At 36.4% G+C, this 15,917-nt stretch overlaps 1 protein-coding gene across 2 annotated transcripts in view; it reads right to left on the bottom strand.

The window, feature by feature from the left end:
• Positions 1 to 7,952, bottom strand: part of LOC107713029 (leucine-rich repeat transmembrane neuronal protein 4) — a 133,156-nt gene extending 125,204 nt beyond the window's left edge. For both annotated transcript variants that reach the window (XM_016518441.1, XM_016518442.1), the window contains exon 1: positions 7,643 to 7,952. In XM_016518441.1, the coding sequence (XP_016373927.1) occupies positions 7,643 to 7,646 (4 nt within the window). In that variant the 5' untranslated portion in view covers positions 7,647 to 7,952. The remainder of the gene's footprint in view (positions 1 to 7,642) is intronic.
• Positions 7,953 to 15,917: the final 7,965 nt, after the last annotated feature.

Raw genomic sequence — 15,917 nt, 5'->3', positions numbered from 1 at the left:
GCAGTTTGTGCAAGTCCAGAACAGAGACGAGTTGCTTGCAATAAGACAAAAAACGGCCGGTTGCCGATCGCGTAAGTTCCAGGGGAAGCCATCCTACACGCACGTGACTGACCGCTCGCTCGCACCAACAGGAGGAGGAGGGTCGTGTTACTCTCTACACTGCACTCAACCTGAGGGATTCCTACTCTTTCAGTCTTTGAGGAGACATGAAAAACAAAGCATACCGCAGGAACGGTATAACGGGAAATATTAGTGGTTTTGAAACCGTGAAATTTTCAAATCGCGGTATACCTTGAAACCGGTAATCGGCCCATGCCTAGTGTCATGTGGATGGGAATATGCATGGAAATGATATGCAGTTGAGGTTATGCATAGTAAAACTAGCCGTTGTAAGCTCCATATATGGTGATTTCGGGGAGGAGACGGGGTGGAGATGCACGTACGCACAATCTTTCTCTGACTGGGATTTATAAAAGGATTTTTGCGCAGGTTCTGGCATACGAATGGTTTTATAAATCTGAAAACTTTTGTGCGTACGCAAAATCTAGCTTTCGTGCGTACGTACACTTTTAGGATGAATTCTACGTACAGTTTTATAAATGAGGCCCATGGCCTGGGCTTGCTTTGTTTGTTTTTAATTGAATTAAATACATAAAGGACATTTGTGTTATTTGACATATTTAATTATTGCAGGTTTGCATTTCACTGTTGTTGATCATTTTGAGGAATATTCAATCTGTTTCTGTGCAAGTGAGATGAGTAAATGCATGTTCACATTTAGTCTAGAACTACAGTTTACACAGTGCACACACCACCTCAGCACTTTCTCCTGATTTCTCTCAACATGGGGACAGGAGAGCTGCCAGTCATTAAATGTGAAAAAGTAACTGGCGTTGCTTATTTGAAAAAAAGTAAATCAGATTTTTTTCTTGTAAAGTAAAAAGTAATACACTGCTTTACTAGTTACTTGAGAAAAGTAATCTGATTACATAACTTGTGTTACTTGTAATGCATTACCCCCAACACTGATTACAAGTGCTTAATTTTTGGAATCTGATTACGCAATCCAGATTACATGTAATCGGTTACTACCCAGCACTGTGAAAAACTCACCACCAAAATACTGTATGTGGTTTTGACATGTGAAAAATCCCACAGACCACCTAGAACACCCTTTTTAGGCTAATGTAAACCATTCTAGCCCTTAAAATTGTCCACACGTCACTTGGGAAGGCCAGAACAGCCTAATTAGAAAAAGAGAGACGGGTAAATCAATTTAGTCTCTGCAATATTACCAGCTACACAGAACACCTTGGGCAAGATCACACAAAGTTATGCAAAGGTACACAAGGACACAAGGAGCAACTGTACAACCCAATAGGGTTCGCATGCAAATTCTCAAAGTTTTAATTAACTCTCACAGCGTAGCGGCTGGAGTCACCCTCGTGAGTCACACTTTAAGTACAAAAAGAGCCAACCTGAAAACCTCCATTTAATTGGTCTTTCTCCGCATATATGCATGATAACATAAGTGCATCTTGGCCTCCCCCACCTTCCTACATCCAATTTATCACGATAAAGGAACGGCAGCCAAGATGCAGTCAAATAGTGCGTGTAAACCAGCCCTTGATCTTAAAACTCATTCATCATGCCACCAACATTAAAACACGTCCACATCCAGTTCTCAGAACCGCAGTTTCTGCAAAGCCGTTCTTGTGGTAAAAGCAATCTCACCGACTGGATGCTAGATACCCATGGGAAAGAAAAATCTAAATGAGATCCCTTTAATATCGCAATTGTTTTTCCTCCACAGCAAAGGGGTGGAATGGTGAGCAAAGAGAGACTTTTAGTGTCTCTTGCTGAGAAAAAGACCTCAGTAATCTCACGTATGTCTCTTTTATGTCTCAACATCTTAAGATATAAAAGACGTCTGCGATCAAAAGTCAAACACAAGCATTTCCAGTGAAATTCTTCCAAGGTCAAATGATCTGAGCTGCTATCCACATTCATTTTATAGCTCAATGTTCTTATAGTATGACAGCTGTTAACTCATTTGTGTCAGTTTTATCTCTCCCAATCAATTTTAAGAGAAAGCATTGAAAAATTGACACAGATGACTTTTATTTGACTTCTGATGGTAGACTTTTGTTGAGATCTAATCTGAAAGTCTAGAGGTGTTACACTCTGTCATTGATGGTTCCATTAAGAACCTTTAACGTCCATATAACCTTTCCATTGGACATATAAGGTTCTTTCTAGATTAAAAAAAGTTATTTAGATTAATATAATGTTCTTCACACTAAGAAAGCAATGGTTCTTTTGAGTGCTATTCACTGAGAGATTCTTTAGGTAACCCAAAATGGTTCTTCACTCTTAGAAATAAAGGTTCAAAAAGTGGGGTTTTGCAGCAATGCCAAAGAACAACTATTTTTGGCTCCCCAAATAACCTTTGAGTGAACAGTTAAAAGCAACAACCTTCTATTCTTAGTGTTAATCTAAAGAAGCTTTTTCCACTAAAGAACATTTTGTCCAATGGAAATGTTCTATGGATGGTAAAGGGTCTTCATGGAACCATTGATGCCGATAAAGAACCTTTATTTTTAATAGTGCAATCTCTGGAGATCATCATGAGCGTTCATCAAAAGTGTCTTCAGTTGCTTTCCAATTAATGTCATCGCTTTCTAAGTGAAATAAGTGAGATACAACAGCGATCTCATTTTGATTTTCCTTTCTCATATGGCATTACCTAGCATTACACATACAAACATACACTCTTCAAAATAAAGATTCTTTATTGGCATCTATGGTTCCATGAAGAACCTTGAACATCCATGGAATCTTTCCATTCCACAAAAGGTTCTTAAAATATTAAAATGTTCTTCAAACTAACAAAAAACTGCTCCAAAAATGGTTCTTCTAAGGCATCGCTGTGAAAACACCCTTTTGGATCCTTTATTGTTAACGATGTAGGGGAAGAAATGTTCTTTAGATTATTAAAATCTTCTTTACACTAATAAGAAAAATAGTTCTTTAAGAACTGTTTACTGAAACGTTCTTTGTGGAACACAAAATGGTGTTCCAGTAAGGAGTTATGAAAGAGCAATATCTGAACAACACAATTTTCCTCTTGGTAGATGGATTGATTTTTATGTCTTGATTTTGTACTTCCTCGTGCAATTTCTTTCACTGCATAGCACATACAATAAACTGCAAGCATACTTTAAAGCACATACAGCATCACCAGAGCCCTGCGGAAAAGCTCCCTGTAACAGTGGCCAACTTTTCCAACGCTAATCCCATCTGTGATTTGTTTCTGTGTGAGCAGGAAAAGCATAATCCCAAAACAGCAGTGCTAATCTCACACAAAGATAATCTGACACAAAATTGAACAGCTCTGAAGTAATCCCATCACATTCAAAGAGGAGCCCACATGCTACAGTCACAAAAGAGATTTCACATCTACAGTTTTTTCTATATTCCTCATATCAAACTTAATGATATTTCCATTACCCACATTTTAATTTCCCCTGACGGAACAGGTCATGATCGAGAATCTGTCTTCACAGTTTAAGCAATCAAACCCGAGAAACAGATACAGCTACTTCCTGTGTCCATTTCTCACTGGCTGACATGTTTTCTGTCTCTCCCCAGTTATCTGTTTTGACACCCTCTCCACTCTATTACCTGGAAAAGCTCTTAGACGTTTAATAAGGGACACTTGATGTGTCCAGACGTCTTTCGGTGGGCTGCGGTAACGCGAGACAGGTAGCGAGAACGAGAGGAGGGGGATTGAGGAATTAGCTTCGGGTTTTATCCTTTCTGCTGTAATATCGCACTAAGGTACTTAACAGGAATATGACAGTAAGTAGTTGTTCTTCATGCTGTGCTATTATCATATTGCTTTACAGCTTGTTTGAGCGTGCCAGCGTGGGACAATGGTTTCATCGTCACATAGAGTGACAGATATGGCAACATTGCATGCTACTGACATGACATGTTAAATTCTGCTAAATATTATGGCATGCATTTCACTTCCACACAATGCATTTGCAGTGCAGATGACATATAAACAAAAAATAGACCACAATAAATAAATGAAGTGAACAGACTAATGAATGAATGAATGCATGAATGAACAGGTGATTTTCACACTGTCAAGAAATGCATAAACCATATTTCAACCAAAAATCATGAAAAAAAAACATCTTAATAAAAATCTCTCACTGTCAAGAAATGCATAAGCCATATTTCACCAAAAAATCTAGAGGAAAATAAACAATATAGAAACTGTTTAAAAATGTATGAAATGAAATTAAGCATAAAAATAAATTTAATTAATTACTGAATTATTTAATATGTAATCATTATTTATTGAATAAATAAAATAGATTGATTCGTTTTTTCATTGTATTTTTTATTTATTGTGACATTTTTATGCATCATCACTAGCCCACTGTACTAGATAAAATCATCATTACTATAATAATAAAAAGGTATATTATTTAGACAGTAAAGTGCTATTTTAATTGTTGGATGAAATTTAAATTATGCTGATTTTTTAAAAATAAAATCAGGCACACAGGATGATTTTCATTACTGTATTACAGTAATGAGAATGTTTTTATGTATTTTTTTTTTTTTTTTGCACATTACGATAATGAAAATAGGATGGGGGTGCTTAATTGTCATGCAATACATTCTAATGTCCTTAAAATATCTAAAAAATATTTTCTTTATACAATAATTGTTTTTTTGACATATGAACTGGTCTTTTCATTGTAAGGTTCACCTAAACATTTACATCTTTTATTATTTTGTGAAGCTTTATTCTTAACAGCCAGCATTAGAAATGTCACCAGAATGAGTGTGAGCTGAGCGAGTCGAGCGAACAGCACACCTGTGAGGCACAGAAGTGAACATCCACCTACATCATCTGCTCAGTAAACAGCCACAAAGACACTACGACAACCAGCCATTATGATGACAATACTCATATTCTGAACACAAGAGTCACATTTGTTTCATCTATCCACTCTTACACACTTCCAGCACCATTTCATTAAGTCATACTTGAATGAATGACTTTTCCATACATTATACAGGGCGATCACTGGAAAAGGAAAGGGGGCGGGGTGTTATTTATGATCTGATTATGATTATTTATGATGGGGACAACCGTCTGTGCAGAATGATTTTAAAGGCATCTGAGGGACGATATTCCCTCAATCCTCAAATTTCAACAAAAATAAAAGGGACCAACAAAACAAGCAACAGTTAAGAGACTACAACAAGACCTCTGCACTCCAAGCTAAATGAATGACTGCATAAAATCAAACAGTAAATCACAGCTTTCTACTATGACAGTATTATTTGCTCTGAAGCATCAATCAAAATCTGGAGTTTTTTTTCTTCTTCTTCTTGAAGGATGCAAGAACTGACACAGCATTCTTGATGCATAACTGCAGGTTTTACCTGTCCTTCACAAAATGCATAGTTATTTGGGTGCCATATAGTGAAGTATGAAAATGCAGTGCATATGCCTAGAATTCCTCAAATGAAATCTGCAAGGACACATATGAGGCAGCTCAGATTCTCCCCAACAGATGTGAGTTAGACGAATCTACGAGCATAAAATCCAATCAGGACAGCAAAACAGCAGATAGAAAGACAGCCTGTTGATCACACAACACTCGTGCAAAATCTAATATAAGTCAATAAATTCTGTTCAATATGATGTATGCAGGTATGCGTGATGAAAGTTGCACGCTATCAAGCACAGACTCAAAGATGCTTCATTCATGCAACACACTTATAAATCCCACAGCAATGCTATTTTAAGAGACGATTTTAGGGTTTCGATCAACCTCATATCCTAACTGTTTCCAGAGAGCCAACAGACAACACGGATTCATTTCAAATCAACGGAAACATACCCATCTCTGCGTACTACGCATGATTCATTATAGCATTTATTCTGCACTGCTTCTTTTAAACTCATTAATTAATATTATTGCATATGTTCTGACTTAATTACTTGAAGGTATGGTCTATATATACATATAGGCTATATAATTTAATTAAGATTGGTTACAGCGTGGCTTATAGGCCTACGCAAAACGCATTACATGCTTGCATACTTTTTTTTTTTTTGCTGTATATCAAGTGGTTCTCAAATAATATTTGAACACTACATTTTCACAAAAACAAGTAGGCTATGTTAGGTTTCAAATTATAGATACAAATCAAAGTCAACATGAAATCAAACGATCCCTTGCATGTATTTATTTATTTGTTTATTTGTTTGTGTGTGTGTGTTTTGGATGAAGTCTCTTTTGCTCACAAAGGCTGCATTTATCTGATAAAAAATAGAGTAAAAAAAGTCATATTAGATATTATTACAGTTTAAAATACCTGTTTTCCATATAAATCTATTTTAAAATGTAATTTATCCCTGTGATGCAAAGCTGAATTTTCAGCATCATTACTCCAGTCTTCAGTGTCACATGATCCTTAAGAAATCATTCTAATATGCTGATTTGCCGCTCAGTTATATCATTAGAAATAGCTTGCATTAAAAAATATATATATATTAAAATGGAGAAAACTTTTATTTTAGACGAAGTGAACATCCACCTACATCATCTGCTCAGTAAACAGCCACAAAGACACTACGACAACCAGCCATTATGATGACAATACTCATATTCTGAACACAAGAGTCACATTTGTTTCATCTATCCACTCTTACACACTTCCAGCACCATTTCATTAAGTCATACTTGAATGAATGACTTTTCCATACATTATACAGGGCGATCACTGGAAAAGGAAAGGGGGCGGGGTGTTATTTATGATCTGATTATGATTATTTATGATGGGGACAACCGTCTGTGCAGAATGATTTTAAAGGCATCTGAGGGACGATATTCCCTCAATCCTCAAATTTCAACAAAAATAAAAGGGACCAACAAAACAAGCAACAGTTAAGAGACTACAACAAGACCTCTGCACTCCAAGCTAAATGAATGACTGCATAAAATCAAACAGTAAATCACAGCTTTCCGCTATGACAGCATCATTTGCTCTGAAGCATCAATCAAAATCTGGAGTTTTTTTTCTTCTTCTTCTTGAAGGATGCAAGAACTGACACAGCATTCTTGATGCATAACTGCAGGTTTTACCTGTCCTTCACAAAATGCATAGTTATTTGGGTGCCATATAGTGAAGTATGAAAATGCAGTGCATATGCCTAGAATTCCTCAAATGAAATCTGCAAGGACACATATGAGGCAGCTCAGATTCTCCCCAACAGATGTGAGTTAGACGAATCTACGAGCATAAAATCCAATCAGGACAGCAAAACAGCAGATAGAAAGACAGCCTGTTGATCACACAACACTCGTGCAAAATCTAATATAAGTCAATAAATTCTGTTCAATATGATGTATGCAGGTATGCGTGATGAAAGTTGCACGCTATCAAGCACAGACTCAAAGATGCTTCATTCATGCAACACACTTATAAATCCCACAGCAATGCTATTTTAAGAGACGATTTTAGGGTTTCGATCAACCTCATATCCTAACTGTTTCCAGAGAGCCAACAGACAACACGGATTCATTTCAAATCAACGGAAACATACCCATCTCTGCGTAAATGTCGCGTTTCCAGCAGGTTTTACAGCCTTTCGATGTGCGGTTCCAGATTCCGCATGGCACCGTCTTCAAACACACTCAGAAAAGAGCACCTGCCCAAAGATGCGGTGCCCGAGATGTTGGCGAGGTTCGGAAAACTCCGGCAACGGCAGCGTTATTTCAATCCCCCGCAGCTGCGCCGCTGCGCAACATGTCCAAGTGAACAACGGAAAAATCCTAAACGCTCTTTCCAGCGTAAAATACAAACATTAAGGGTTTACTTAACGAGAAGGTCCTTAAAAGAACATTTCCAGTGAGTACGCGTGTGTGTGTGTGTGTGTGTGTGTGTGTGTGTTTCATGATTATTAAAACCCTCCTCTCATAAAATATAAAGTCAAATTTTCACAATGCAGTCAATTAATGAGAATTTAAAATAAGTTCTGCCCAGAAGAAGAAGAAGAAACATTGTGCAGATGCCACTTGGTTTGATATTTCATTATCCAATGCTATGAAATTCAGACATTTTCAAATGTGTCCAAATATGTTTTGTGGGCACTGTAGGTTTAACCAAACTGCTGAGAACACGAACAAGGATGGACGAAAACTATTGCCAAGCAACACTGACACCTTTATACATTGTGACATCAGCTTGCACAACAGAGCAGGATATCTGGATTCACAAAGACTGTCCAGCTGTAACATAAAAGCTATTTATCTGACAGTCCTTCATTACAAAAACCCTTTTAGAAGCAATGCAAATGCAAGCAAGCTAAACATGGGAAAGCATCTTTAAAGGGTGCAGTGGTTTACATAAGCAGTTCATTTCTGTTTGTAAGCCAATTTAACAAACATCCCACTCCTCTATGAAACAGTTCAAGAGAATATGACCTCCTAATGTCATTGTGCATCAGGGTCAACACCATAATTTCCAAAGTGGCTGTCTGAATCTGCTACGTATGGTCCATCTAATTAGAGATAATGGACACTTGAGCTCATATCTGTAATATGCTGAATTTGGCTCCAGAAAATACAGCTGGGAAGCACCAATCATGCCAAATCCGCCACTCAGCATCAGGCTGGAAGGAGAGGGAATCTGTCCATCGCTATTGAGGATACAGATGATCACGGACAATAAAGCGACAGCAGGTTCAGGCCTCGGGTGGAACAGAGTGTTTGTGTTGTGCGTTCAGCCTCACAAAAGGCCGATCTCTGTTGTGATGATGAGCTCAGGACACACTGCGGTGATGCATGGAAAACAAATGCAAACGAGTGCCAAATCCACATCTTCACGGGTGGTATGCACTATCGTGTTTGAGAAGAACAAGAAGTGACTTTACAGCATTGGGGGATAAATTCGACTAACCTAAAATGCAAATTTGCAGAAAATGTACACACCCTCAGGCCATCTAAAATGTAGACGAGTTTGTTTCTTCATGGGGAACAGATTTGGAGAAATTGAGCATTACGTCACTTGCTCACCAATGGATCCTCTGCAGTCAATGGGTGCCGTCAGAATGAGAGTCCAAACAGCTGATAAAATACCATTACAATGTTTTTAGCTTTCGATCTAAAATGCGAGTCCTCTCTCCATAATATTGCTTTCTCCAGTGAAAAGGTTGTCTTGTCTGAATCAGGAGAGAAATATGAGCAGATTAAGCAGTGTTTACAAGCAACAACAGTCCAAAACAAGTTCTAAACAAATATGTGGGTGGATCTGAATGTGAGAGGACAACAGTCAATGGACTTTTTCACTACAGGAAGTGTTATTATGCATTATGGAATTTTGACTAGAAGTTGTTAAAATGCTTTAATGACTGATTTGTTTCTTACAAGCCATGCAGCTTTTCTTTTCACAAGACATTAACTGATGGACTGGAGTGATATGGATTACTTGTGGATTATTGTGATGTTTTTATCAGCTGCAGAGGATCCATTGGTGAGCAAGTATACATTTCTCGAGAGTCCAAACAGCTGATAAAATACCATTACAATGTTTTTAGCTTTCGATCTAAAATGCGAGTCCTCTCTCCATAATATTGCTTTCTCCAGTGAAAAGGTTGTCTTGTCTGAATCAGGAGAGAAATATGAGCAGATTAAGCAGTGTTTACAAGCAACAACAGTCCAAAACAAGTTCTAAACAAATATGTGGGTGGATCTGAATGTGAGAGGACAACAGTCAATGGACTTTTTCACTACAGGAAGTGTTATTATGCATTATGGAATTTTGACTAGAAGTTGTTAAAATGCTTTAATGACTGATTTGTTTCTTACAAGCCATGCAGCTTTTCTTTTCACAAGACATTAACTGATGGACTGGAGTGATATGGATTACTTGTGGTCTTTTGTGATGTTTTTATCAGCTGCAGAGGATCCATTGGTGAGCAAGTAATGCTACATTTCTCCAAATCTGTTCTGATGAAGAAACTAAATCTTCTTGCATGGCCTGAAGTTGAGCAAATTCTCTCTCTCTCTCTTTTTTTTTTTTGTTCCTTTAATTTTTTTTTTCCTTTAAAAAGTTGTTTTACAGAACAACGCTATGAACCCTAATTGGAGGTTTAGTTCTTACAAGTTTATTTAAATTGTAGAATCCTGTAAGTGAGTGTCTATGAAAGATGAGGATGTTTTGATTTGACTCATACCAACTAGAGTAAAAATCTTGTTAGTTGTAACACTTTATAGTCTAACTGTTAAATCCAAATATAAAGGATATACTGCATGCCTTTTTAAATATTTGTTTTGAATCAACAAGACGGAATACGAAAGTGCAGATTATTCATAGCAAACTTGCCTGAACTGTCATGAATAATGAAGCTGCCGTATTCACAGAGGATGAAGTGAAATCTGGCTGTTTTCCACAGTGATATCTGTATTTCAATGCATATGCCAATGACCTCAATTGCATTCATGCTTCTTCAAGCATTACACAGGCTGATTATTGCATCTGCTTTCATTCAGCTGATAAAATAATCCGTAGGAAAAAGAAAAACGTAGCAAATAAGCCTTCTAGTTCAAACCAGCAAATGTCATAGTTTTGTATTGTGCAGACATTTTATCTGGAAATAATGAAAAAAAATATTGTGTCCAAACTGCACATAAAGAAGTCTTTTTTTCACGGCTGTCTGCAGAACAGAAATGGAAAATTGAAAAGACGCCCACTAACGCTCGCACTATTTTCCCGACAGACAGAATTTTCTTTTTTTTGTTATGGACATCTCTAGTAATTTCAAATCAGATTTATGATTATACCTTTGCACTGACTAATTCAGCTCCGGTATTCAGCCATCAGCCTGACACGTCCATTTTGTGAGCTGCATGAAAAATCCTCCATACAACAGAAAGAAAATGGAATTTGCTCAATGGCATCGCACACTAATTAACCTTATTGTGCTAATAAGGATGTTGCTTGAGCTGCATCACCGGCCACCAAGAAAGCCGTCGCAGGAAAGCTACCAGTCATTAAGAAAGGTGGCGCTCGCCCTATTTTCCTGACAGATTTTTTTTTTTTTTTACGAACATCTCTAGTCATTTCAAATCAGATTTATGATTATACCTTTGCACTGACTAATTCAGCTCCGGTATTCAGCCATCAGCCTGACACGTCCATTTTGTGAGCTGCATGAAAAATCCTCCAAGGTTACAACAGAAAATGGAATTTGCTCAATGGCATCACACACTAATTAACCTTATTGTACTAATAAGGATGTTGCTTGAGCTGCATCACCGGCCACCAAGAAAGCCGTCGCAGGAAAGCTACCAGTCATTAAGAAAGGTGGCAAAAAGGCCAGCGGACGTTTAAGTTATAAAATAGCCACTGGCAGGTTAGGATGGAAAAATGAGTTTAATAGCTAAACTATCTGCCATGTTCTTGCAAAAGCAGAGTAATGAAGGCCAGTCATCCATTTCTTTTCTATTCTCAAATATTAGCATTCTTGGATGAGAAGTTTAATGTGATACTTTAGATAAGAATGAATATAAGCTATTAGAGAGAAATGTAATGCACGGAAGTGAGATAACAACAAACAGCCTTTCCCATATGGCAAAAAAAAATATTTTCTGGCCAAAATCTATTGTAAATATACACTAAATGCATGTTGTCAAAGGCTAAGCTCAATGAAATATACTTTTGAAATTAATATATATAAAAAGATATACAGTATATAGATATATAAAGATAGATAGATAGATAGATAGATAATAAAAAACATTAAAAATAGTATATACTTCAAGTCTTGCAGTAGCCTATACATTTAGACTTGATGTCAAACTATATTTATGATTTTATAATATTTAATTTTTGTTTAACATTGTAAAGTATGATTCTTTTATTCACATATGTTATATGTTCAAATGTGTTATAGACAACAAATAAAGTTTTTCTTTAAACATGACAAATGTAAATTTATCTTCTTGGACTGAAATATATGAAGAGCAAAATATATTTCTAAATCCTTTAAAAATGTCCGAAAGGTCATTTCAAGAGACCGTTTTTTAGTAAATCCAATGCAAACTTCATTCCGGACAAACAAACCTTCGCCATTTCTGTCCAGGTGTGTTATCTGTGTTTGTATATGCCTGACAAGTAAATGCCAAAATATGGTTCTGCTCAGAAAGCACCGGATCCACCGTGGCAGCCATTTAACGCTCCCTCCCCTTCCTACCAGCTGTCAGAAAGACTCCCTCAGTCGTGAAGATACGTTCAGAATAAGCGGAGTGTTTGCGCGAGGTTAAAAAGAGCGCTCGGCTGTCAGAGTGCAGGGCTCCGTGAGGGAGTTCTGGGTGAAATGCTTTGCTCTACTGTATTCCTCTCCATCGGACCCCAAAACGGCTCTTTCTCCTGCTGTCATTCTGCGTCCGTCGGGGGGGGACTGACATCTCACAAACATAAACAAGCAAAGGATGATGCTGATAGTCAACAGGAAGCAGAGAGAAGGAATACAACTACAGCGGAGACGTACTCTACAAGTGTGCCTTTCTTCAACTATATTTACTGTATGCATTTGTAAGACGTGTTCATCTAAAGTGGTTTATACTGCATTCAAGTTTTATTAGTTCATGCATTCCCTAAGAATCAAACCATGACCTGGAGCTACCGGAATGCCTTTTATGTAACATGGAGTGATTTGATATTGATTATATGATATTAATTTGATATGAAGAAATAGGAGGCATGTAAAAAAGCGATAATGAATAAATGAGACTGTGTGAAGGAAAACAAAGGTAAAACCACTTTAGCATAATTTCCAATGCAAGCTGAAAGTTTATACAATTATACAAAAGTGTGAAACTATTTTTAATTGATTGTATTTAGGGTAAAATACTTGGATGATACAATACATAAAATAGTAGCTATGAGACATTTTACATTTTAGAAGAAAATATTTAAAGACAGTAATAGACAAACTAAAATAATATTTACTTTTTTTTAATTTAGGAAAAAATATTACAACTTACAAAATTCGATGATACATAAAAAAATTGATTTTTTTCATGACATTATAGTGGAAAATAGTGAAAAATAGTAGGTTACTAAACAAATTAAAATATTATTTAATAGTTTGTATTTAGGAAAAAATACTAGAACTCATTAAATATAACCATGATACATATAATACTATCTATTAAATTAGCCTGGCAAAACAAAAAATTAAATGAAATTAAAATGAAATTAAATTAAACGAAATTAAATGAAAATAAATAAATAAATAAATTCATTCATTCATTTTATTACATTTTATCCACAACATTTTAGGGCAAATATTGAAAAATACTACTAGCCAAATTTAAATATTATTAAATTGTTTGCATTTAGGATAAAATCCTAGAATAAATGCTATTACAAAATACTATCTATGAAATTAGCCTTACTCAAAAAAAAAAAAAAAAAAAATGTTCATGATTTGTAATGAGTTGTAGTGATTTTAAGAGATGTAATGATTTGCTGTAAATTAATGACATTATGGGAAAAATATTGAACACTGTGACTAGACAACTTAAATAGACTAATGAGTTTGAAAATTGTATTTTAAGTGGGTTCAATTAAAAAACAACAACAACAACTCAGTTTACAAATTTATGTTGTGTAATCACAGCCACTTGACTGCTAATCAATACATTTATCCACTGACCTACAAACTCCAAGACTAGCAGATGACAGATGTAGTGATAAAGCTGTCAAATGAAGAATGCTAGACGTTAAACGTGCTTCTGATACTGTTGTTTAAATGATTTTTCTTGGGCATTTGAAATGAATTTTCAAATTTGATTTGGGAGTGAGCGAATTCTCTAGTACAGACTGAACTGTAAATCAATAAAATGCACCAACTGTTTATCAAAGCAGTAAAATATCACATTCAGTTGTCTGTGCATAACTTAATACTCAAGAGCCAATCCATCACCATTTTACAACAGCAAAATCAGCACATCTGCAAACACCCACCCCACTCCGCAGGACTTTTAAAACAAAGTGACGCCCGTGGTTTCCGGCCTTCTGCTTTGCACAGGAAGCTGTCACCGGCCGAGGCTAATGGAGCGTGAAGACTGAGACGGCTTCACGGCCGTGTGTGGGCTCACATGCTGCGTAGAAACAGAGAGCAAGAGAAACAGGTGCACTGTGGTCATATTCAAATGTGGAGATAATCGTGGAATATGACTGGTGTAAGCAAACGCTGTGAAATGCAGTTTTCTTTAAAGGTGAGATGTGTGTGGTGTGCTTTACAGAGCATCAATTACATTTACAGCAACTCCAGCCCAGAATAAATGAAAACGTACACACTACGAACAAATATATACATGAACAGATATAGTACTGCAGCTGCTGTCTGTCTGCATACTAATCTAAAAAAAAAAAAAACTAAAGAAGAGGAAATCAATCTTCAAACTTTCCATTAAAATCAACTGGAGGATGATTTTGGTTTTTGTTGAAGCACAAGAAAGGCAAATCTGAGATTTTCTACTCACATCTTTCTCTACACACTAGAATTAAACTGCCGAGGTGAAACATCTGAAACATATGCCAATCTATTGAATGCAATGGGGACGGACAGTGCAGGGTTCTTGTCATGCAAACAAAAGCCAAGAAAATGTTTTCAACACATTTTACACATATCAAATGGCCAATCAGAGCCTTCTCTCCAAAGTCTCTTGCTTTTCAGATGCTTCTCCTCCAGTTCCTCATGTGAGCTACACTAACCACATTCATTTTTAAGCTCAGTTTACAAAATATTTTGGTTCTGCTTTTATTACTTTTAAAGGAATAGTTCTCCCAACATTGAAAATGTGCTGAAAAATTACTCATCCTCAGGCCATCCAAAGATGAGTTTGCTTTTTCATCTGAATAGATTTGGAGAAATGTAGCATTGCATCAGTGTCTCAGCAATGGATCCTCTGCAGTGAATGGGTGCCGTCAGAATGAGAGTCCAAACAGCTGATAAAAAGATCACAATAATCCACAAGTAATACACACCCCTCCAGTCCATCAATGAATCTCTTGTTTAAGGTGTTTTAACTTTAAACTGTTGCTTCTGGCCAAAATATGAGTCAATAATCCAAAAGTCCATCCACTGTTGTTCTCTCACATCAACCACATATTTGTTTAGATCTGTTTTGGACTGTTTTTTTTTTTCTTTCTTTCTTTTAAACGGTGCTTAATATGTGCATATTTCTCTCCTGATTCAGACAAGATAACTTTTTCACTGGAGAAGCAATAATATTGGAGAGAAGACACGTATTTTAGTCTGAAAAGCAATAGTTTGAAGCTATTGTTGGATTATTTGGATTGTTGTCTTATTGTTGGATTTGTTTCTTACAAGCATGCAGCTTTTCACTTCATAAGACATTAACTGATGGACTGGAGTCGTGTGGATTACTGTAATGTTTTTATCAGCTGTTTGGACTCTCATTCTGATTGCACCCATTCACTGCAGAGGATCCATTGGTGAGCAAGTGATGGAATGCTACATTTCTCCAAATCTGTTCTCCATGAAGAAACAAACTCTACCTCTTGGCATGAGGGTGAGTACATTTTCAAATGTTCATTTTTGGGTGAACTATTCCTTTACAGGATTTTAAAAGAATCATCTGAGACTTAACATTAAAATTGATACTTAATTAAATTAACTAAATTTTACCCTCTATGTTCGAGCAACCTCTGAGCAATAAAATATGGTGCAGATCAGTTTGGCAATATAAGCCATATATGGACTTTTTTCTCTCATACTTCATATGCCGTTCTGCTCTTGTTCATGCCATAAAATCAATAAATGTGACTGTAACTTTAAAATGCAT

Source organism: Sinocyclocheilus rhinocerous, unplaced genomic scaffold, assembly GCF_001515625.1.
Source record: "Sinocyclocheilus rhinocerous isolate Xijiao unplaced genomic scaffold, SAMN03320098_v1.1 scaffold448, whole genome shotgun sequence".
Taxonomy (NCBI): domain Eukaryota; kingdom Metazoa; phylum Chordata; class Actinopteri; order Cypriniformes; family Cyprinidae; genus Sinocyclocheilus; species Sinocyclocheilus rhinocerous.
Note: the sequence above shows the minus strand (reverse complement) of the source record. Positions and strands in the feature narration are given on the sequence as shown.